The sequence below is a fragment of the Branchiostoma floridae genome, chromosome 16 (assembly GCF_000003815.2).
Source record: "Branchiostoma floridae strain S238N-H82 chromosome 16, Bfl_VNyyK, whole genome shotgun sequence".
Classification (NCBI taxonomy): Eukaryota; Metazoa; Chordata; class Leptocardii; order Amphioxiformes; family Branchiostomatidae; genus Branchiostoma; species Branchiostoma floridae.
In genome coordinates, this window is record NC_049994.1 from 17,206,122 (window position 1) to 17,230,447 (window position 24,326).

A 24,326-nucleotide genomic window follows, 5' to 3' on the forward strand; every position below is an offset into this window, starting at 1 on the left:
CACCAGATTTCACTCTTTGCATCATCTAAGAATCATCTAAATTAAACTTCTCTACTGCAAGAGAAATGTTTGGCTGTTCAGGTCTTTACCTCCGCAGTCGTGGAGCAGTATCACTGCCTCCATCGTATATCGTCAAATAGTCATAACCTTCCTCAAGGCTGAAGCTGTCAAACGTAAGAAGAACCACGCTGCCTTCTGCCACGGTGATCGTCCACTCACAAGTCGCACGGTCGCCGTAGTTACTGGGGTAGTTCGGTGACGTCACAGTACCTCCAGGGGGAGCCGCCAGGATGCCTCCACATCCAGGGGCACTGGTCGTAGGAGCGCTGGTCGCATGAGCGCTGGTCGCAGGAGCGATGGTCGTTGCTGCTGTGTCTGAGGAGGGGATAAGTTAATCTCCAAGCACATCCTACGGTAGCCTGAGATAGTATCAAAAGTTGCCAGAGAAGTGAAGCCGTCCCAGGAGTGCGTCCAGTAGCCAAACACACTCCTAGGCCGGCTTCGCTACCCTGGCGGCTACCGTAGAATCTGCGCATGCGTGGATTAGAGATAAATGACATCATGAATGGGTGCTAACTGATCTCCAGAGCATTTTACAGCGATGGAAACAGTACTGCGAGCAACTGTACCAAGACAATACACTGCACTCTGTTACTGATGACGAACAGGACACACACAGTGAGGGGACAGTAGTTGATCACTTCCCAGAAATTCTAGACTTGGAAGTAGGGTATGCCACCAAGCGTCTACCAAAGAACAAAGCAGCTGTCGTAGAGCACCAGGTGAACTTCTGAAAACTGACAACCCAACTGTGACAACACAACCCTGATCAGGGTGGGACTAGGTGATGTGACGTGATCATCAACCGTCGTCAATATTGCCTGAAGACCTGACACATTTTATCAAGTATAGACACGTTTTATATGGCTTGTTAGTTAATTCTTTATTAATACAGTTTTTTTATAGATAAGTTTTCAATGAAGAACATACTGAGCTTAGATTTCTTTTCCGTAAGCCACAATTCCAATGGATGGTATACATGGTATATACAGGTAAGAACTGTTTTGCACGGTTAGCAGTGGAAGAAAGAAGAATCAAGCACGAAAAATCGGCTGAAGAAACGATCCAAATGTGTTTTCGAAGTCAGTTCAGACTGCAAAAATATTGATGAGAGGGCAAAAAAACAAGATTGCTATTTTTGATAGACATCCATAAACGTTGTGGCAAGAATTGCAGCGACAAAACATGGTATCACAGGCAACAAGTCATTCGTTCCTGTATTCAAGAAATGCACTAGTGTAGTAAAAGTCACACTAGTGTAGTAGACAGGTGTCACTTACCAAGTTGACAACTACATTCAAGGCTTCCACACCAGTAACAGGTTAAAGAATCACTTATTGTTAAACGAATGGGACAGCGGGGATGTTTTTTTTTACCAGTAAGAGGTTCAAGAATAAACTACTGGTGAAAAAAATGGGATAGCGGGGTGGTGTCCCTTTATTTTACCAGTAAGAGGTTCAAGAAAAAAAATGGGATATCGGGGTGTTGTCCTTTTTTTCCTCAGAATGAGATTCAATGAACATTTGGAAACAAAACCCTATGTTAGCACATCTCTTTGTAGTTAGCAGAATATTTTTCCAGGGCTAAAAAAAAATGGGATGAATAACCAATCCTGTGTCACAATTCAAGCGAACACCGGCCGAAATTTAGATCGGCTGGAGCTTGATCGCCGAATTTCAAAATCACCCGAGCGTCGACGGATTTTTCGCTGAAAATTTGCCCCATCACAAATTGGACTGGGAAAGGTGTGTCATTCCGAAAAATTTAATTTATTGCTCTTTCCACCTTTCTGGTGCACAGTGGTGGTTTAAATCGCAACGGACGAGCTGCTAATGATCGCCCGAAGCCTTAGTGATCGTAAGAACGTCGGCCGTCTTGGTCGAAAATGCCCATTTGGAGCTCGCCAACAAATCGACCGAGCTCGGCTCTTGATCTGGACTTCAAAGAGACGTCAAAACCAACATTGGACACCGTCCTTACAAACTCATGTCAGTATTAAACCATAATCATTAAGTTGGTAGACGTTAAGGTAATAATAACTCATACCTAATTGACAGATGAACCCCAACGGCTGGTAGCACCCAACGTCATTCCATTCGTAGCTGAGCTCTAACATCTCGGCGCAGTCTTCTGTGCCGAATCTATGATTGTTGGGTTCACCGTAGTCCCAGTTGGAAAAGCCTGTTGACGCCAAACTTGTGCCGTCCTCAAAAACCCATCGCCCTTCTCTGTCGGCGTCAGTTAAGCCAAGCCAGATGCCCCCGTAGGTACGATAGAAAGCGGAGATAAAATCGTTGATCCGTCTGTCTTTCGGCATGGCTAGCAACGCCCCGTCCTCGGCACATCTCCGTCTGGCCGCGGCGTAACTCACCTTCACATCAGAGAAGTCCTTGTAGCAGACTCCGTTGAAGTTTATGTATCCCGATATTTCGCACCCTGTGAGGAAAATAGGAATATCTGAGTCACTATAAGATCTGTGTCAAATGTTAGGTACTTACACGTACAAGCCATTCATGAACTAATTCGTGTCCGACTAGATGGAAAAATGTGCCGTGACATTTGACAGCGCGCTCTTTCAAAATGGTAGAACAAGTTCTGTTGTTGTTCGTCCCACAGATGATGATTTTCTTGTCTACTCGCGCGTACATACAGCGCATGGCACAGAAGACGGCTTGTACGTTGTAGGGACCGGTACCACGACATTCAACGGGCAGCCTTCGTTGCTGCCATTGCTATCATTTAAGCTCAAGGCCAAGTCAACGGAACAGTTTGTGTGCGAAAGCATACCAGGAGCGCACACAGCATACAGTGCCGCAAAAATGGGGTGCCTGTGACACGGATCCGTTTCCACGAGGTTGGACCACGCCGCAGACTCCCCGCGGCAGGTCGTGCGTTACCTCTGGAAGTGCCACACTGCGGCGGTGCCACACTAAGGCGCGCCATTTACAAGTATATGATATGAAAAACATTCAAGTATGTTATGGCTGCTTCCAAGACACCAATCGGAAAGCATAACGATGTAGCCCTACCTGCTAGCCATGTCGTCTGGTGAGCCGTGCTCTGAGAAACAGTGGTTCCAGGATACGTTGGATGTTGTGTTGGCTGGGGAACGGTGGTCTGTGTACGCTTCACATGCTGAGAAACGGCGGTCCAAGGAAGAGTTTTCCGTTGCGTTGGCTGGGGAGCTGTGGTCTGTGTACGCTTCACATGCTGAGAAACGGCGGTCCAAGGATGAGTTGGCCGTTGCGTTGACTGGGGAACTGTAGTCTGTGTATGTTTAGTGTGCTTAGAAAAGATGGTTCGTGGATGTGTTGACCGTTGTGTCTGCTGTGGAACTGTGGTCTGTGTACGCTTCACATGCTGGGAAACGGCGGTCCAAGGATGAGTTGGCCGTTGCGTTGACTGGGGAACTGTAGTCTGTGTATGTTTAGTGTGCTTAGAAAAGATGGTTCGTGGATGTGTTGAGCGTTGAGTCTGCTGTGGAACGGTGGTCTGTGTACGCATCACATGCTGGGAAACGGCGGTCCAAGGATGAGTTGGTCGTTGTGTCGGCTGGGGAGCTGAAGGCATCTGTGTAGCTGTGGTCTGTGTACGTTTAGCGTGCTGATAAGTTGGTCGCTGTGTCTGCTGTTTAACTGTGGTTTGTGTACGCATGACGAGCTGAGAAACGGTGGTTTGTGGACGAGTTGGCCGTTGTGTCGGCTGGGCAGAAGAAGGAATGTGCATGGATGTAGTCTGCGATCGTATAGCGTGCTTAGAAACAGTGGTCCCAGGATAAGTTGGCCGTGTTGTTGCTTGGGGATCTGCGCTCTGTGTATGTATGTCGTGCTGAGAAACAGTGGTTTCAGGGTAAGCTGGCCGTTGTGTTGGCTGGGCAGAAGAATGAATGTGCATGGATGTAGTCTCTGAACGTATAGCGTCCTGAGAAACAGTGGTCCCAGAATAAGTTGGCCGTTGTGTTGGCTGTTTAACTGTGGTCTGTGTAGGCATGACGTGCTGAGAAACAGTGGTTTCAGGATGAGTTGGCCGTGTTGTCGGCTGTGGAACTTTGGTCTGTGCACGCATGATGTGCTGAGAAACAGTGGTTTCAGGGTAAGTTGGCCGTTGTGTCGGCTGGGCAGAAGAAGGAATGTGCATGGATGTAGTCTGTGAAAGTACTTCCGTGCTAGTTAGAAATGTTGTATGTCTCGGCGTCGTCGGTACCTCAGTAGTTGGACCTGGCAAATGAAAACAAGATAGTATTAGGCACGCAGCTTAGAACGATTCGACATCAATATATTATCCCAATCGCCATTGGTGTTCCCGTCTACAGCAAGACGGACTATAATGGTACAGCTGGCCTGTAGCAGGTGTCCAGAACCCCTGGGTGCTTGTTTGGTAGGGGCTACCATCTATGCAAAAGATCAGGGAGATGAATGTTGGGCGATGGTTGGCGAAAGAGTAGGGTTTTGTATAGTGATACTAGAAGTGTATTAACTTTTGCTTTATTTAGTTTTGGTATGTGGGCGCTATACCCCTCTTTAGAGACGTCTTAACACGGGTGTTTTAAAACACGCAGGCGATGTGAGGATTAGTTGGAAAGAAATGATGAACTTAAGGACCTTGGCTTTGAAATAGTTGGCGAGAACTGCGATTGCGGGTACAAAAGCACCCACACACCGGCAGTTATGAGCCTGTGTCCTTGATATTGGCGGCAACTATCCACAAGATCGGAACGTGTAATTTGACGTTATGAAGGTATTCATCGTTCTTTATAAGTGTCGCAACAAAAACGATGGCCAAGCAACCCTGGGGCAAGCATGCACAAATATGAAAGATATAACTGTGGAACCAAGACAAATTTAAAAGGGACTGTCACAAGCACAAAAATATGTTTCGTAAACCAGCCAACCCGACCACCGTTACTGCAGTATTATTTGAATATGCTGACTCGCCGATACAGTAGTATAATGTGATGTAATGTCACATATAAAAAAACAAACTCTTGACTCACCCAAGCAGACCACACCAACATCCTCAGTGTGCCCACAGTCATGTTTGCCCCCTCCGTTGTGGTCACAGTGTTCGATGCTCGTCTCGGAACCCTCACAGGCCACGTCGTCCAGCCAGATCGGGCCTGACCCCGCCCCGAAGGCAGCTGCCCTTCGGACCTCGGCTGCTCTTCCGTACCCCAGCTGACGGCAGACCACGTGGGCGTCGTTTATGCCAAACCCGTCGTCACAGACGGTCCCCCACTGCCCGTCATGGTACACTTCAACCCTGCCCTCCATGGATGAACTTCCTCCTACGAGTCGGATATCTGGAAAAAAACCGACATTGAACCACCTTCAATTACATGGAAAAAAAGTTTAGGTTTGCTGGAACAAACTGGAAGTATGTTCAAGAGTACTACAGCTACTTGCATCTATAAAGACTTGAATCGGGTGAGAACTAAAAGTTTGCTAATAGAAGAGACTACTTGTAGGGGGTTATTCTAATACTTTAGAGTTACCTGGACAGGATACCATCGTGTCGCACTCTTGTGTCTCCTGAACCAGTCCGTCACACTCCGCCCCGCCGTGCTCTGGTGCCGGATTGGTGCAGCTTCGGTCCCGAGTCTGCTCACCAACTCCACACGTCACGCTGCAGGCGGACCATGGGCTCCAGTCAGACCAGCCGCCATCAACTACGTAGAAATAGAGAAAAGTCTGGAACAGGCTGATAATAAAGGAAAAGTTCTGATTTTTCTTATCAAGGGCTTTTATCGATGGTTGGCTATAATGACACATGAATACTATTTTTAGTATGTCTAAGATCTCACTGTGTTAAGATGACACCTTAGGAATAAAAGAATAAAACTTGAGACTTACCTGGACAGGAAACTCCCGACTCGCACTCTTGTATCTCCTGAGTCAGTCCATCACAGTCCGCCCCGCCGTGAGCTGGTGCAGGATTGGTGCAGCTTCGGTCCCGAGTCTGCCTACCGACTCCACACGTCACGCTGCAGGCGGACCGTGGGTTCCAGTCAGTCCAACCGCCATCAACTACATGGAAAGCAACTTTCAGGTTTGCTGGAACAAACTGGAAGTATTTTTAGGAGTGCTACAGCTACTCATCGACTAAGGCAACTTCGATAGTAATACATGTGCATAACATCAAAACTAACATCTACGCGGTTGTTTACATATAACAATGATAAAGGGTTCTATGTAACAAATGACTAATCGCTATGCTACTTTAGCTGAGTGGTTCAATTCATGGGAAACATTATTATATAGTGGTACGCGATACAGAGTTAACATCAATTGTTTGTGTTAATACGATTCCTTTTTAGAAAAGCAGTAGAGATGTATTGGCCTGTGTACAAGGAAATTGCATCAGGACATGACATGAGTAAATTGAAAGTTTCTGAGCTTGTCTTAGGTAAGGTTATGTTTCCAGCCCTTGTGATAACGTCCATAAGCTTCTGACTTTCCTCGATATATGTGGGAGGGACATGATAATAGATAGTGCAGTTCGTCTTCAACACTATGTTTGCACGTAGGACATCGTCTCTGAGTGGCTACTATATTATTATATTACCCCTTGTCTATCTCCAAACAATGTGCACTGATTCGCAATTTGCTTAATTCTATGTTAGCAACAAATGATTTATTTTGAATTGATGAAAGGTTCTTTTCAAAAGTAAAGTTGGTTTTGAATTTAGCATAGGTTTGTAGCTTGCCATAACCTCTTATCTCTTGTCTCCCGCAAGAAACAAATCTGTCTTTCAGACGTTGAACCGGGGACAAACTTATTTTGCTAATATAGGAGACTTGTAGGAGGTTAGTATAATGTTGATACATTACAGTTACCTGGACAGGAAACCATCGTGTCGCATGCTTGTGTCTCCTGAGTCAGTCCATCACAGTCCGCCCCACCGTGAGCTGGTGCAGGATTGGTGCAGCTTCTGTCCCGAGTCTGCTCACCAACTCCACACGTCACGCTGCAGGCGGACCATGGGCTCCAGGCAGACCAGCCGCCATCAACTACGTAGAAATAGAGAAAAGTAATGCAAACACGTCACGCTACAGGCGGACCATGGGCTCCAGTCAGACCAGCCGCCATCAACTACGTAGAAATAGAGAAAAGTCTGGAACAGGCTGATGATAAAGGAAAAGTTCTGAATTTTCTTATCAAGGGCTTAAAGATGGTTGGCTATAATGGCACATGAATACTATTTTTAGTATGTCTAAGATCTCACTGTGTTAAGATGACACCTTAGGAATAAAAGAATAAAACTTAGAGTTACCTGGACAGGAAACTCCGGAGTCGCATGCTTGTGTCTCCTCAGCATCTCCATCACAGTCCGCCCCGCCGTGAGCTGGTGCAGGATTGGTGCAGCTTCGGTCCCGAGTCTGCGTACCGACTCCACACGTCACACTGCAGGCGGACCATGCGCTCCAGTCAGACCAGCCACCATCAACTACATGGAAAACACATTTTAGATTTGCTGGAACAAGCTGGAAGTATGTTCAGGAGTGCTACAGCTACTTGCATCTATAAAGACTTGAACCGGTGAAAAGCTCATTTGTAGGAGACTACTTGTAGCAGGTTAGTATAATATTTAGACTTTAAAGTTACCTGGACAGGAAACTCCGGAGTCGCACTCTTGTGTCTCCTCATCATCTCCATCACAGTCCGCCCCACGGTGAGCTGGTGCAGGATTGGTGCAGCTTCGGTCCCGAGTCTGCTCACCAACTCCACACGTCACGCTGCAGGCGGACCATGCGCTCCAGTCAGACCAGCCACCATCAACTACATGGAAAACACATTTTAGATTTGCTGGAACAAGCTGGAAGTATGTTCAGGAGTGCTACAGCTACTTGCATCTATAAAGACTTGAACCGGTGAAAAGCTCATTTGTAGGAGACTACTTGTAGCAGGTTAGTATAATATTTAGACTTTAAAGTTACCTGGACAGGAAACTCCGGAGTCGCACTCTTGTGTCTCCTCATCATCTCCATCACAGTCCGCCCCACGGTGAGCTGGTGCAGGATTGGTGCAGCTTCGGTCCCGAGTCTGCTCACCAACTCCACACGTCACGCTGCAGGCGGACCATGGGCTCCAGTCAGTCCAGCCGCCATCAACTACATGGAGAAAAAAGGTTTTAGGTTTGCTGGAACAAACTGGAAGTGTGTTCAGGAAAGCTACAGCTACTTGCATCTATAAAGACTTGGATCTGGGGGGAAATTATTTTCTATTATAGGAGGCTTCTATAATAGGAGGTTAGAATAATATCTATACTTTAGAGTTACCTGGACAGGATACCCCTGTGTCGCATGCTTGTGTCGCATGAGTTAGTCCGTCACACTCCGCCCCGCCGTGAGCTGGTGCAGGATTGGTGCAGCTTCGGTCCCGAGTCTGCTCACCGACTCCACACGTCACGCTGCAAGCGGACCATGGGCTCCAGTCAGACCAGCCGCCATCAACTACATGGAAAACACATTTTAGGTTTGCTGGAATAAACTGGAAGTATGGTCAGGAGTACTCCAGCTAATTATCGACTTGCATCTATGAAGAATATAGTCAAGTCAAGTCAAAGTTTATTGCACAACATAATTTGTAGAACGGGTACAATGTAAGGCAAACTTAGGTTACGTTATAATATACTTATATTGTATAAGACAACTAGCAATATACTAGTATTGAACGGGATAAATATAACTTTACTAATATAGGAGACTTCTTGTAGGAGGTTAGTATAATATTTATACTTGATAGTTACCTGGACAGGAAACCATCGTGTCGCATGCTTGTCTATTATAAGCCAGTCCGTCACAGTCCGCCCCACCGTGAGCTGGTGCAGGATTGGTGCAGCTCCGGTCCCGAGTCTGCTCACCGACTCCACACGTCACGCTGCAGGCGGACCATGGGCTCCAATCGGTCCAACCGCCATCAACTACATGGAGAACACATTTTAGGTTTGCTGGAACAAACTGGAAGTATGTTCAGGAGTGCTACAGCTACTTGCATCTATGAAGACTTGAACCGGTGAAAAACTCATTTGTAGGAGACTACTTGTAGCAGGTTAGTATAATATTTAGATTTAAAGTTACCTGGACAGGAAACTCCGGAGTCGCACTCTTGTGTCTCCTCATCATCTCCATCACAATCCGCCCCACCGTGAGCTGGTGCAGGATTGGTGCAGCTTCGGTCCCGAGTCTGCTCACCAACTCCACACGTCACGCTGCAGGCGGACCATGGGCTCCAGTCAGTCCAGTCGCCATCAACTACATGGAGAACAAATTTTAGGTTTGCTGAAAAAAAAACTGGAAGTATGTTCAGGAATGCTACAGCTACTCATTGACTTGCATCTGTAAAGTCTTGAGCACTTTGATCAATTGACGAACGTCCAAGACGGTACGGACGGCATAAAAACGCTTGGACGCGTTTGGATTGGCACCTTTGACGCGTTCAGTCGGTCGTCCGGGACGTCCGAGACGCCGTCTTAAAGCGGGCGCAAAGACACCTCTACAACGACAGTCACTGCTTACCTTGCTAGTGTAACTTCTACAAGTACAATCATTACGCTAAAACATAGCATATTTGCCCGTTTTGGTACTCTCTCGTATCTGACCATCTGCGAAGGGGAACATATTTATTGCTCTATTTCCTTTAAATCAGTCGAAAATTAATGTCCTTTACTGTGGCCTTTATGTGGTTGTGTATGTACTCGTAAATGTAACAAAGGCATACCTGGCGAAAAGACTTGGACTTCGCACAATGACATCACTCGATGAGAACCGATCAGGCGAATGCCGACGTACCGTCCCATCATCCCCCTACAGGAAACGGAAATGGACGGCTGGCCGAGGTCGATCCGATGGTCACCTCCACACTTGGGGTTGGCGGTAACCGTGCCGGAATCCCCGATGTGGATGTTGAAGGGATTGAGTCGATCCGAACAACAGTCCAGGCGGTTGAATATGACCACACTGTAGATGATGATGAAAAAGCAATGGATTCTATGTTTTTAATATGTCAGAGCCTTCACGTACGACATGACATCCAACACCATAGGTAGGATTAGAAACTAACGCCAGGATCCTATTTCCAAACTCAAAAGTTTTTGCTCTGTGACCGGAGGGTAACCTGAGTTTTAGTTTTGTCAATGTAACGCGCGTTCGCATCTGTATCTGTATGTAAATCCCCTTGTCGCGTTCGGCGGCACAAGGCCCCCTAAAAATATGTTGTAAGCTTTTGGTATAAGTCAATGTGATGTATTCTATCTGCAATCTAAACACCATGTCACACACCACAGAAAACAACACAACCAACATAAAGCACCACATTTACAGCCATCAACTTGTTCCACAACTCGATACCAAAGGTCCTTTATTCCGTATGCTACATATCACTGGAATGGTCTTGATATTGCTGTACAGTCACTTAATCCTTCGACATTCAAAAATTACTTAGAGAAATTAGCTCGCCCTTTCCTTAACACACATCTTAGTCATGGCCCCAGTTACGCCTGCGCTTTACTCACGCGCCTCCGCGTCGGGACCTGTAGTTTGAATTAGCTTATGCACACGTTATTCAGTAGTAAGTCCTTCTTGCAGCTGTGGCTCCCGATGTGAAAGCGTTACCCACTATGTATTGTACTGCCCTAGCTTCAACCTTCAGAACCTTGTAAGCGCAACCCTTGAAAACGTAGTCTGATCAAGCCCTAACTCGCTTATATGTATATGTATGTGCGGTCACGGTGTCCGTTTGTTGCCGTGTCCCGGACGGATTTTAAGTGCGAGTTACAAAAATTGAGAGGTCCAGTAGTACCTCTGAATTGCCCGAAAAACACAGAGTGCCCTAGGTATACGGGGCCGCGTAGGGGTCAGGGACGACGTACAGAAAAAAAACAGACCGTTAAATACCCAAAAGAACCCATTTTCTAAATGGGACCGTATCATAATCAGTACTGTTATGACAAAAGACATAGTGACCTACACGTACCTGTTAATCACATACGATTGTCCAAGATCCACCCACCACGCAGGGTTGGCCTCCCACTTCGTTTGCGTACAGGTGTTTTCCGAATAATTGCCATTGGTGTTGCCGTCTACAGCAAGACCGGCTTCCCCACTGAACACTTCGCCTGTAGTTGGTATCCAGTACCCCTGGGAGCTTGTTTGGTAGGCCGTCTTGCCTCGAGCGATATTGACAGCTGCCCCATCTATGGCAAAGATCGGTAAGATGAATATTGGGCGATAGTTGGTGAATAAGTAATGATTGTACCAGACTGTACCATTGTACGTGTAGGGGGGAAAGTACAGTATTATTGCAATCACTTTGGCGTCCTCTCAAACACATTTCTCAAACACATTTCTGGCTAGCTGTCGCCCCCTAAAAGACGTGATTTCTTGGTTTACCGCATACTTACTGTTATGGCAAAGTCGCTACACTTAGTTTAGCAAAAAAAAAATTATATAAACCTCTAACAGCGATACCTACCGAAGTGAGTGTCCTTACTTGCTGTCTTACAAAATCCTACATTTTTACCGAACTAAAAGCTTCATCGACAATAAACTAAACATACAAGTTTGTCCCAACTCGTTCCAAGTGTACTAAAATGTCTACGTATCGTACTTCAAGTGACAAATTTAACAGACATCAAGGCGTAATAACGTCAGAGTGCCATAAAGTTGACATATCCGGTCATAGAGAAGCCAGAGCGGGTTTTTCAACCTTTAACCCAATTAAAAGCTTTATCGATGATAAACTAAACATACAACTTCAACCAAACTTACTTGAATTTTACTGAAGTGTCTACACTACGTTCTTCAAGTGACAAATTTAACAGAAATTAAGGCGTAATGACGTCAGGGTGCCATAAAGTTGACATATGTGGTCATAGAGAAACCAGAGTGGGGTTTTCAAACCAATTAAAAGCTTTATCGGCAATGAACTTAACATACAACTTCGACCAAACTTTTTTTCAATTGTACCGAAGTGTTTACACTACGTACTTCATGTGACAAATTTAACAGACATTAAGGCATGATAACGTCAGGGTGCCATAAAGTTGACATATGTGGTCATAGCTATAGAGAAGCCAGAACGTGATTTAACCCTTCAAACCCAATTAATAGCTTTATCAGCAATAAACTAAACATAAAACTACGACAAAACTTATTTCAATTCTACCAAAATGTGTACACTACGTACTTCAAGTGACAAATTTAACAGACATCAAGGCGTAATGACGTCAGGGTGCCATAAAGTTGAAATATGCGGTCTTAGAGAAGCTAGAGCGGGTTTTCCTCTGTATTGACCTAATTAAAACAGTCATAGACAATAAACTAAACTTACAACTTCGACAAAACTCTTCCCATTTACACCAGGGTGTCTACGCTACGTACTTCAAGCGACAAATTTAACAGACATCAAGGCGTAATGACGTCACTGTGCCATAAAGTTGAAATATGCGGTCTTAGAGAAGCTAGAGCGGGTTTTCCTCTGTATTGACCTAATTAAAACAGTCATAGACAATAAACTAAACATACAACTTCGACAGAACTCTTTCCATTTACACCAGGGTGTCTACGCTACGTCCTACAAGTGACAAATTTAACAGACAGCAAGGCGTAATGACGTCAGGGTGCCATAGATATGATATATGCGGTCATAGAGAAGCCAGAGCGGTTTTTTCAAACTTTAACCCAATTAAAAGCTTTATCGGCAATAAACTAAACATACAACTTTGACCAAACTTTTTTCAATTCTTCCGAAGTGTCTACGCTACGTACTTTATGTGACAAATCTAACAGAAATTAAGGCGTAATGACGTCAGGGTGCCATAAAGTTGACATATGCGGTCATAGAAACTAAACTAAACATGCAACTTCTACCAAACTCTTTCAATTTACACCGAAGTGTCTACACTACGTACTTCATGTGACAAATTTAACAGACATCAAAGCGCAATGGTGTAACCGTGTGAGGGTGCCATAAAGTTGACATAATGCTGTCACAGAGAAGCCAGAGCGGTTTTTTTCACCCTTTAACCCAAGCTTTATCGACAATAAACAAAACATACAACTTTGACCAAGGACGTATAACGTCCTTGCTTTGACCAAACTTTTTTCAATTGTACCGAAGTGTCGACGCTACGTACTTCGAGTGACAAATTTAACAGGCGGAAATTTGACTGAGCGTCACTTTGGCGCAACCCGAAAACGTGACGTATTCTTAGAAATCACGGTACAAAGTTTATAACAATCGGGTCGTAGAATCAGGATCACAGAGCAAAACTGTACCCACTAGTAGGAACCATGTAACATTTGGTCTTAGTGGTAGGATTTGGGCATTTACCTATACGTCAAGGTGACGCATCTATGCTATGCACTCTCACCAATATAGCCAAGGACCAGGGTTCAGTGTACAGTTTGATGTGATCTTTATTACTACGACCGATGGTATACAGTTTAGGTAAGTGAACAGATGTGATGATATAGTACTACAACTGAATACAAGTGATACAAGATACGATACCTGGACAGAGTTGCGGCGGATGATACTAACTAACCCGGTTAACTAAACTACGACGGCGGAAGATGCGCTTGTCCTGGTCTCTCTGAGTCTGCTTCTAGCCTAACTAGCGCGTACCTCGCCTTATATTATCTCAATTGGAGGCGGAGCTTACGCGAGCGCTGCGGGGCGTGGCCTAGTTGACGTCAGGGCGCGCCCATGATCACGTGCTCTCACCACGTGACCCCTGGGCCGCCCAACGTAATAACAGACTTGCTACACTCTTTAACAGCAAGAGCAGGGATGTAATTTATATAGTCAAAGGGAAGTCAGGGGTGTAACCACGATTCCCGCAAGCTCTTATCTCCTAGAGGCGATAATTAACCCAAGCTGGTCCATTCTTGAAGACGCCCAGGTCAGGGTTCCCCAGATGGCCTCCTGTTGGGTATTGTGATTAGCAAGCATTCTGCCTGTCCTAGAGTTAATCCAGCGTGTAATGGGAGTAAACACAGCAAGAACATAGAATCTTTCCCCTGCCGCCAAAAACAAATCTATGGGCAGAATTGATAGTAACAGAAACCTAAGAACGGTTCGCAGGCTAAAAGTATTAGGAATCGTATTGCTAACATAATTGTATTCCTTCCACGTAAAAATCTTACCGGGTGCGAAAGACAACCCCGGTGGCAGAGGAACATGGGGCTGCATAGACCTGACAGCCCGATGATTTTCATACGCCGGGCGGTACAGTTTCATACGCGGCGTGCACAGGCAGGAGTATAATTATGTTAGGAATACGATTTCTAATACTACTAGGCTATCAATATTAATAACATTGAAATGTTGTGAAACGACTTGAACCTTGTTGCGAAAAGACTTGCCTTGTTGCGAACTGACGGTTGCGAACTGACATTGTTGCGAAACAACCTGTAACCCTTGTAAGGGGTTATTATAATACGTTAGAGTTACCTGGACAGGATACCATCGTGTCGCACTCTTGTGTCTCCTCATCATCTCCATCACACTCCGCCCCGCCGTGAGCTGGTGCCGGATTGGTGCAGCTTCGGTCCCGAGTCTGCTCACCGACTCCACACGTCACGCTGCAGGCGGACCATGGGCTCCAGTCAGTCCAGCCGCCATCAACTACATGGAAAACAAATTTTAGGTTTGCTGGAACAAACTGGAAGTATGTTCAGGCGTGCTGCAGCTACTTGCATCTATAAAGACCTCACATTCACAAGTTTTCCATTTTGTACATCGCATAAACTTTGGACTCACCCGAACAGACCACACCAACATCCTCACTGTGCCCACAGTTCTCTATGCCCCATCCTCTGTGGCTGCAGTGTTCGATGCTCGTCTCGGAACCCTCACAGGCCACGTTGTCCAGCCAGATCTCACCTGACCCCTCCCCGAAGGCTGCTCGAGTTCGGACCTCAAAAGCGCTTCCGTACCCCAGCTGACGGCAGACCACGTGGGCGTCGTCCATGCCAAAAGCGTCGTCACAGACGGTCCCCCACTGTCCGTCATGGTACACTTCAACCCTGCCCTCACTGGACGAACTTCCACCCACGAGGCGGATGCCTGAAAAAAGACGACATTGAATGAAAACTTCACAACTTCTGGGTTATCTTGATATTTGGATTCGATGCATATCTTTTCTTTTTAATTGCGGACATCAAGAACTCACTCCTTGTCGGCTGCCGTCATTTCCGTGTCAAAATCACGTATGATAAAATGGTACTTTACATCAACGTAAATACGTCTGAGACACGTCTTGGCCTTCCTTTCCACAACCGCTACACACCTACCAAATATCACCAAGATTTACCCACAACTTCTCGAGTTATGTTGTTCACGTATGAATACAAACAAATACAAAGCCCGCTGCAGTACCATGGGGAACGCCAGGTAAATCATTTTCGAACTTGACCTACCTTTCCACAACCACCACACACCTACCAACTATCACCAAGATCCATTCACAACTTCTTGAATTATATGCATGCGCAGTTGACCTACATACAAACACAACAAGGCCGGGCTCAACCGATTGCACAGCCTTTTGGCGAAGGCAAAAAAAAGTGTGGCAACGAAAATGCATTGCCATGGCGATGGAGTTATGGCTTACATATATTGAATTATACATTAGCTGTTGTTGGGGTGTTTTAGTATTTGCCTTTCCTCTGGCTCTGTTTACAAGTGCTAACAAGGTGCGAACTAGCTACTTGATGGATGGGCTGTCGACCTCTGTCCTACCATCCAGCGACTATGACTTCTTCCAGACATCTTGGAATGCCCGTCCCGATTCCTGTGACTCTGAAGACAATAGCACTCTATCCTACCTCTATGCCTCTCTCCACTAAACACTTGCCTGTCCAATTCTGGGAATTCCTGACAAAAGGTCACACACTATACTATTAGGCGTCGCCATTGAGGCGTCGCCAAAAGCTCTTAACTCACCCTGCGAGCAGACCACACCAGAGTCCTCACTGTGCCCACAGTTCTCTATGCCCCATCCTCTGTGGCTGCAGTGTTCGATGCTCGTCTCGGAACCCTCACAGGCCACGTCGTCCAGCCAGATCTCACCTGACCCCGCCCCGAAGGCTGCTCCAGGTCGGACCTCGGCAGCGCTTACGTACCCCAGCTGACGACAGATCACGTGGGCGTCGTTCATGTCAAAATCGTCGTCACAGACTGTCCCCCACTGCCCGTCATGGTACACTTCAACCCTGCCCTCACTGAACGAACTTCCACCCACGAGTCGGATGCCTGAAAAAGACGACACGAATGGAAACCTTAGACTTCCGGGCTCTCTTAACAGTGGATTCGACGAAAATCTATTTTATTTTTGAGATTACGGACATCAAGAACTCACTCGTTGCCGGCTGCTGGAAGGATCACAGCAATGTCTATGGCGTCATTTTGGTGTCAAAATTACGTATTATAAAAATGGTAAACGTAAGATACTTCAATCATAGCATGAGCTAAGTGTGGTAATATGTTCAGTAGTGCTACAGATACCTATCGACTTGCATCTATAAAGACTTGAACCGAGGGAAAACTTATTTTGCTAATATAGGAGACTACTTGTACGGGGTCGGTATAATATTCATACTTTAGATTTACCTGGACAGGATACCATCGTGTAACATGTTTGTGTCTTCTGAGTTTGTCCGTAACAGTCCGCCCCGCCGTGAGCTGGTGCAGGATTGGTGCAGCTTCGGTCCCGAGTCTGCTCACCAACTCCACACGTCACGCTGCAGGCGGACCATGGGCTCCAGGAAGTCCAGCCGCCATCAACTACACGGGATACAAATTTTAAGGTTTGCTGGAAAAAAACTGGTATCAACCTGCATCTATAAAGACTTGAACGGGAGGAAATCTTATTTTCTGATATAGGAGGCTACTTTGTTTGTTGTTGTTGGCATCCATCTGTTTTGGAAGACAATGGTAGGCAAACAGGGTGGGTTTGGTGACCAGTCTGTCTGGTCTGCACTTGAGTTTTTAAGGTGAAGGAGAGCTGTGCACTTCCTTCTCCACCCTCTCGTCTACTGGCGCACTAAGTTCTACAGGGGTAACTGTATGAAACATGAAAGACAGCCCCCGTAGACGCAGGTTTGTTGTTTGGACTTTCCGTCTCCTAGGAGGACTTCCAACCAAGGACGCAAGGGGTTCCTCCTACCCCTGACTCGTGTATAGTGGGTGCATCATGCCAGAACATGCCCCTATGGCCTACCACTGCAACAAAGGTCTGTCACTGCCACTAGCCGCAGCTATGTACTCATTAGACAGGCAAGTGAGAAAAATCGTGAAAAGTGCCTTTCCCAAGGGCAACGGCAGCCGGATTCGAACTCATGACCCCTTGGGCCTCTTGGGCCTGAGACCAACGCGCTGCCGATTGAGCCACGTGATCTCACACTTGTAGGTTAGAATAAAAATGTATATATAGACTTAAGAGTTACCTGGACAGGATATGCTGTAACATGTTTGTGTCTTTTGAGTTTGTCCGTAACAGTCCACCCCACCGTTCGCTGGTGCAGGATTGGTGCAGCTTCGGTCCCGAGTCTGCGTACCGACTCCACACGTCACGCTGCAGGCGGACCATGGGCTCCAGCCAGTCCAGCCGCCATCAATGGCTCCTTGTGTTGTAATACAGAGATATTGTATCAATCCCCGGTGACGTACATCGTGTGGTGTACCTACGATATCTTATCCCATAAAGTGCACGATGATTGCGGTAAATCACAGGTACATCGTAGGTAAAATCAGCATGGAGTGTGTTGTGATGTTCAAATTCTTTTAGCGTTGTACGATTTTTAAATTGTGAATAGGCACCTGAACGCTTTTTGCTTCTTTCACCGACCAAGTGCAGACTAGCCTGTGTTTACACAAGCTCTCGCCGGCTGGGCTTAATGACCCCCGGAGGCGGCAATCTTAGGGCCGGCCGCTAGGGGCGCGATTTTAGTCAGGCTAAGTGCAGACATGCTATTGAATGAGAAGCTTTGATGTCCTCCTGCTAGTGAAAGGGATCCTGGGGAGCCATCTGCAAACTGACCACTTGGCACACTGACCTCAGAGACAGGCTAAGATCCGATCTAATTATGAACCCACGATTTTACCTACGACTCACAAACGATTGTATGCATCACTGCAGTCGGCTCACACTAGAAAGGCAGTTGCGTAACGCAGCGCATTTTTACACTTTCATAATGTTCATAATGTTCAGCTGTAATGCTTCGAACAAGGACAGTTATCGTCCGATTGCAATTGCCAGCCCCTTGTTAAAAGTCATTGAATCGGTACTATTGACTTACCTTGACGATTTCCTATGCTCCCCGAGCAACCAGTTCGGATTTAAGAAGAAACATGGAACTGATCTATGCATATTTGCCCTCAAAGAAATTATTCAGTATTATCGACAAAGGGGCTCTCCTGTATTTGCATGTTTTCTGGACGCATCCAAAGCGTTTGACCGTGTAAACCACTGGACATTGTTTAAAAAACTTATGGATCGAGGGGTTCCGATGTACCTAGTTAGATTCCTGGTCGTGTGGTATAGTACGTTGTCATTCTGTGTCCGTTGGGGCCACACCCTCTCGGATACATTTACCGCTATGAATGGTTTGCCTCAAGGCAGCATATTGTCACCAATCTTGTTCAATGTGTATGTATCCGATTTGAGTACCGAGCTACTGAGGTCTGGAGTCGGTTGCTATGTTGGGGACACCTTAGTCAACCACTTGATGTACGCGGATGACATTTGCCTCGTCTGTCCGTCTGTTAAAGCGTTGCAGAGACTGATCAGTATTTGTGAGCTATCTGGAGCGGATATTGACATGTTGTTTAATGAATCGAAAACACTATGTATGTACTTTCCGTGTCGCCGCTTCCGCATGAGTATGCCTTTGCCGCCGCTGATGCTGTACGGTACCGCCTTAAAGTATGCCTCTTCTACCACATATCTTGGGTATATAATTACCCCTGATCTTTCGGATGACGCAGCAATCCGAGCTCACGTCAGAGGCTTTTATTCTCGGGCAAATTCACTCCTCCGGCGGTTTCGTTACTGCTCAGCGGCGGTAAAAAGTGAGTTGTTCTCTGCATATTGCTCCCCGATGTATTGTGCCCAAATCTGGAGTAATTACAGCGTGAGTGCGATCTCCAAGCTACGAGTGGCTTACCACAGCGCAATGAAACTGCTCTTTTCGGTCGGCAGGCATACAAGCACTAGTTGGTTGTTTGTGAATAACCGGACCGACATGTTTGACGCAAGGCGTCGCAAGGTCACCTACTCATTTGTAACACGCCTGCTGTCGTCTGACAATGATATAATTAGAGTGCTTGTACACTCGGACGGCTTTTGCCACAGCACATTCTGGCGACATTATGTAAAGTATTTATAAGTGTAGCTTTGTAAATCCTTGTTCTGTGTCTGTTTTTATGGGCCATGGGCCTGATACAAATAAAAAAAAAAAAATAATCCAAATCATACAGTGTTTTATCCATTCACCGTATTGCTGTGCAGTTCTTACAGTGCAGAGCAGAGCTCCATGCCAAGGGTAAAGAAGAAGACAGGAGAAAGGGACAAGGGGAACCGCCCTTAGCCCTCTAGGAAGAGGCAGGTGGAGGGAGAAGCAACAGTGACACATTCACAAGTTTGTCATTTTGTCCATCTCGTTCAAAAAAACTCTTGACTCACCGCCCGAACAGACCACACCAACATCCTCAAGGTGCACACAGTTCTCTAAGCCCCATCCTCTGTGGCCGCAGTCTTCGATGCTCGTCTCGGAACCCTCACAGGCCACGTCGTCCAGCCAGATCGGGCCTTCCCCCTCCCCGAAGGCTGCCGACCCTCGGACCTCGACAGCGCCTCCGTATCCCAGCTGACGGCAGACCACGTTGGCGTCGCTCATGTCAAAACGGTCGTCACAGACCGTCCCCCACTGTCCGTCATGGTACACTTCAACCCTGCCCTCGCTGGACGAACTTCCTCCCACGAGTCGGACATCTGAAAAAGACGACATTGAAGGACCTTCACAGCTTCTTTGTTCTCCTGATATCTGGACTCGATGCGAAACTGTCTTTTTTTTTTTTTAATTACGGACATCAAGAACTCAATCGTTGTCCATTGTTATCGGCTGGCGGATGAATTGCAGCAATGTCTATGGCATCAATTTCGTGTCAAAATTACGTGTTATAAAAACGTGTTATAAAAATGGTACTTTACATCAACGTAAATACGTCTAAGATAATCATAGCATGGCCTAAGTGTGACCTTAAGTATTATTGCCATGGTGACAGGTTTGTTGTTTATAGGTATTGAATGTTGTTGTAGGTGTGCTTTTGTAGTCGTGTTCTAACGCCTGGCTGTACGAAGATTGGATGGATGTTTGTAGGGCATTGCTGTCAACAAAAATGTAACTATTTCACCCAGGAATGCCAACACGTCGAGGGGTAGTGTTATGTCTCACACCGTTTCCCTTGATGAAATCACAAAACGCATATCCAAAGCCAGTGTAGTCTTTGGTCACCTGACACACCGACTGGTGAAGAGCCATGACATAAATAAAGCTGGCCACAAAATAAGTGTTTACAGAGCGGTAGTGTTTTTTTTTTTTTTTTTTTTTAATTTTTTTTATTGCATTTCACAGAAAAGCACAGATTTACAGAAATCAAAAGAAATTACAAAAGTTGAAAGAAAGTACAAAACACAGACCACGGATCCAAAATAATATATCATAAAGGTGGAAATAAACGAACGAAGGCTACAGTGAAAAAACATTTACAACAACTGGTATTCAATCATCTGAACATAGTTAAGGATAACAACGAAGATGGATACTACATGACAGGTAATATGGACAAGTGGAGAAGAAAGTAGAACAATGCCAATGGAAGATAGCAATGGACCAATTAATTAGCAAGGTTAAATGGGAAAGACTCCCATTTACTAAAATGGATATCTAATTTGTTCCTTCTCTCTGCTATCATATATTCTGTCTTGTAATATCTCTTTACATACGAAATGTAATGATTTACAACTAGTTTTTTGTCTCTCTGTATGAAAATATAATGTTTGGCCACTAGAATTAACAAATTCTCGATTACATTACAATTTTCAGATATGTCACCTAAAATAACTGTCTGAAAGTCCAGATGTAAGGTTTTATTTACTATTGTTTTAAACCATATTTCTAAATCTGTCCAAAAAGTAACAACTCTAGGGCAGTCCCAGAATAAGTGTCTAATGGTCTCTACTTCCTCACAATGTGCACAGTTCGGGCTATTTAGAATTTTCCAGATGTGTAACATTTTCTTTGTGGCTAACAATCTGTGCAATATTTTATATTGAAAAATTCTTAGTTTCGGGCATATAGTCACAGCATAAACTAATCTAAAAACCCATTTCCACGGGAAAATTGTATTGAATTCATCTTCCCAGCGTCTTTGTATGTTCAGTGGGTTTCTATTTTCTGATTGCAAAAAGGATGTATAGATAATTTTGTTTATTTTAGTTGCCTTCAGCCATACGTAATTTGCTGTATGAGGTAAGATAGGGCCTATTACTGGTGTGTTGTCTAAAAGCTTTTTTTTCCAGTTTCGCGGTATTGCAGATAATATCTGATTGTACTCTAGCTTATCAAATGCTGTACCGAATTTAGCAAGAAGGCCATTGTAAGATAAAAAGCGTCCATTTGTATCCAAAAGGTCATTAATGTAATAAATTCCATGTTTAAGAGGTTTTTCCCATATAATAGGCGTATTTTCGATTACGATACTTGAGTTGCACCATAAGAGTTGTGCTTGTATCTCTTTCAAAGTTTCAGGAGGTTTAAATTGGAAAGAAAGCCATGCTTTCAAAACATCTTTGAAAAAGGGATTAGGAGAGACAAGTAACCTAATAAAAACATTATTCATTTGATCAGTGGATATCTTTGTTGCGATATCCTTCCCCAAGGACAGTTGTAAGAACGGATACAAATATCTACTAAATATTACGGACGATGTACATAAGAAAGATTTGCGACTTGAATCTTGCTGGAAGAATATTCTTGGAACCCATGAAGCCTTACGGGTAAGGTCAAAAGAAGGTAGATGTATTAATCCTAAACCTCCATTGTCATATGTATTGTAAAGGATTTTACGTTTAATTTTTTCAGGTTTACCATTCCATATGAATTTAAAATTTTTTTGCTCATATGTTTGGAAAAAAGTTTTTCCGGGGGAAGGTAAAGACAAAAATAAGTGGGTAAATTGTGAGACCACAAGTGTATTAATGAGGGTAATCTTGCCATAAAGTGTCATGGGTAACATTCTCCAAGGTTGGAGAGTTCTGTCAACTTTAGTTAACCTATCTTGATAATTGTCTGTAAGTTTATTTATGTCTCCGGTGATCCCAACTCCGAGCATTTTTACCGGTCCATTTGTCCATATTATAGGGAGATTACATGGCAAGGTAAAGTTAGTATTCCTTAAAGTTCCTATTCTTAGAATTTGGCATTTTTTGTAGTTTGGTACCAATCCAGAGATTTTTGAAAAATTATTTAAGTCATTTGTTAGGGCAAAGAGAGATGGTAATGTCGGCTTCAAAGGGAAATTTGAGTCGTCGGCAAATTGGGATACCTTAATTTCCACTCCATGCATCGTTAATCCTTCTATTGTGTTGTTTGATCTAATTTTCGTGGCCAGGAGTTCTACACATAAAATAAACAGATACGGCGAGAGCGGGCAACCTTGTCGAACACCACGCAATAGCGAAAAGGGGGCTGAAATATAACCATTATTTATCACTCTACTTGTAATGTCTTTATAGAGAACAGAAACCCAGCTAATAAATGATTGTCCGAAACCATAAAATTCTAAAGTCCTAAACATGAAATCCCATCGAAGCTTGTCAAAAGCCTTTTCAAAGTCTGCTATGAAAATCATACCTGGTAATCTTTTATTTTCATAGTATTGAATAATTTCAAGAATTTGACAGATGTTTTCACCAATAAATCTGTTTTGTAAAAATCCACTTTGATCTTTATTTATTAGACTCGCAATAACATTTCTCATCCTAAGTGAAATTACTTTTGATAGAATGCGTACATCGCAACATAACAGTGATAGGGGTCGCCAGTTGTTAAGCAGTGTCGGATCCTTATACTGACCATCTGCATCTTGTTTTAATAGAAGAGTGATTAATCCTTCCCTCTGTGATTTTGACAAATTACCTTTTTCATATGCGTAATTGAAACACTGTAGCAAGGGATGTTTTAAATTAGAAAAAAAAGTCTTGTACACTTCGATCGGAATCCCATCAAGACCTGGGCTTTTGCCATCTTTAAAACTACTAATCGCTTCCCACAACTCCTTTTCCGTAATTAGTCCTTCACAGGAATTTTCTGTTCAGGACTTAGAAGAACGTAATTGTCCTTTGGAAAGAAGGGATCACAATTTGTATCATCGAGATCTTCTGGAGGGTTTTTAAAGGAGTATAGGGAATGATAAAATGTTTTAATTTTTTCCATAACACGCGGGGGGTTTTGAATAGTTTCCCCGTCAGTTGTATTTAAAATCATAACATTTTTCTTACAACAGTTTCGTCGACCAAGATCAAGAAATTGTTTGGTACACCTGTCGGCAAATTCCATCCAATCAGCTCTTTGTTTATATACCAGCTGGTCCGTTTTCTGTTCATATAAATCTTCTAATTCACTCTGCAGTACACTAAGTTCGTCAAGAACAGATTGTGGCGGCTCATCAGTCTCGTCTAGTTTCACGGTTAGCTGGTCGATCCGTTTTTGAAGATCATTTTCTTTTGAGATAAAAGATTTTCGTTTCAATGATGCAAATTTGATGCAGTGTCCTCTAAAACAACACTTGAAGGCGTCCCAAACCGTTAACGGATCGGTTGTGCCTATATTAAATCGAAAAAACTCTTCTATAAATTTTTCAGTTTTCTTCCGAAAGTTCTTATCCTTTAATAGTGTTTGATTCAACTTCCAGTAATTTTTTCCACGTGTACGGCTTATGTTTTGAATAACAAGTGAAATAAATTTATGATCGGATTTTAGTCTGTCTAGAATTTTTACATTTGAAATATCCACCATAAGTGAAAAAGATATTAAGAAATAATCCAGGCGGCTCGCTTGCCTTCCTCTTCGCCAAGTAAATCTGACTGTATGAGGGTGTTTATGTCTCCAAATATCTACTAAGTCTAAAGCAAACATCAGTTCATTAATTTTTCGTTGTGCATTCGGGTGATATATTACTGGGTTTTGTCCAGCTCTATCCAA

General features: G+C 44.5%; 1 protein-coding gene across 1 annotated transcript; it reads right to left on the minus strand.

Annotated features, from left to right (window-relative positions):
* Window positions 1-85: 85 nt before the first annotated feature.
* Window positions 86-20,204, minus strand: LOC118403029 (deleted in malignant brain tumors 1 protein-like). The gene is made up of 12 exons (XM_035801465.1): window positions 19,745-20,204; window positions 16,672-16,845; window positions 16,006-16,314; window positions 14,821-15,126; window positions 11,032-11,251; window positions 9,778-10,016; window positions 8,807-8,980; window positions 5,054-5,359; window positions 4,033-4,277; window positions 3,090-3,270; window positions 2,107-2,496; window positions 86-375 (listed from the first exon to the last, which is right to left on the minus strand). Exons 1-12 carry the CDS (start codon window positions 20,067-20,069, stop codon window positions 86-88), a joined length of 3,159 nt encoding a protein of 1,052 aa, XP_035657358.1. The 5' UTR covers window positions 20,070-20,204.
* Between the last annotated feature and the right edge of the window lie 4,122 nt (window positions 20,205-24,326).

What these genes read in the sequence shown, in the direction of transcription:
- LOC118403029 (XM_035801465.1), bottom strand. Translation starts at nt 20,069, where the DNA reads ATGTCGTCTTTTTCAGATGTCCGACTCGTGGGAGGAAGTTCGTCCAGC. An exon ending in CAATCGTATGTGATTAACAG is followed by an intron (nt 10,017 to 11,031) that starts GTACGTGTAGGT and finishes CATCATCTACAG; the next exon opens with TGTGGTCATATTCAACCGCC. An exon ending in CACGATGGTTTCCTGTCCAG is followed by an intron (nt 5,360 to 8,806) that starts GTAACTATCAAG and finishes GTTTTTTTCCAG; the next exon opens with ATATCCGACTCGTAGGAGGA.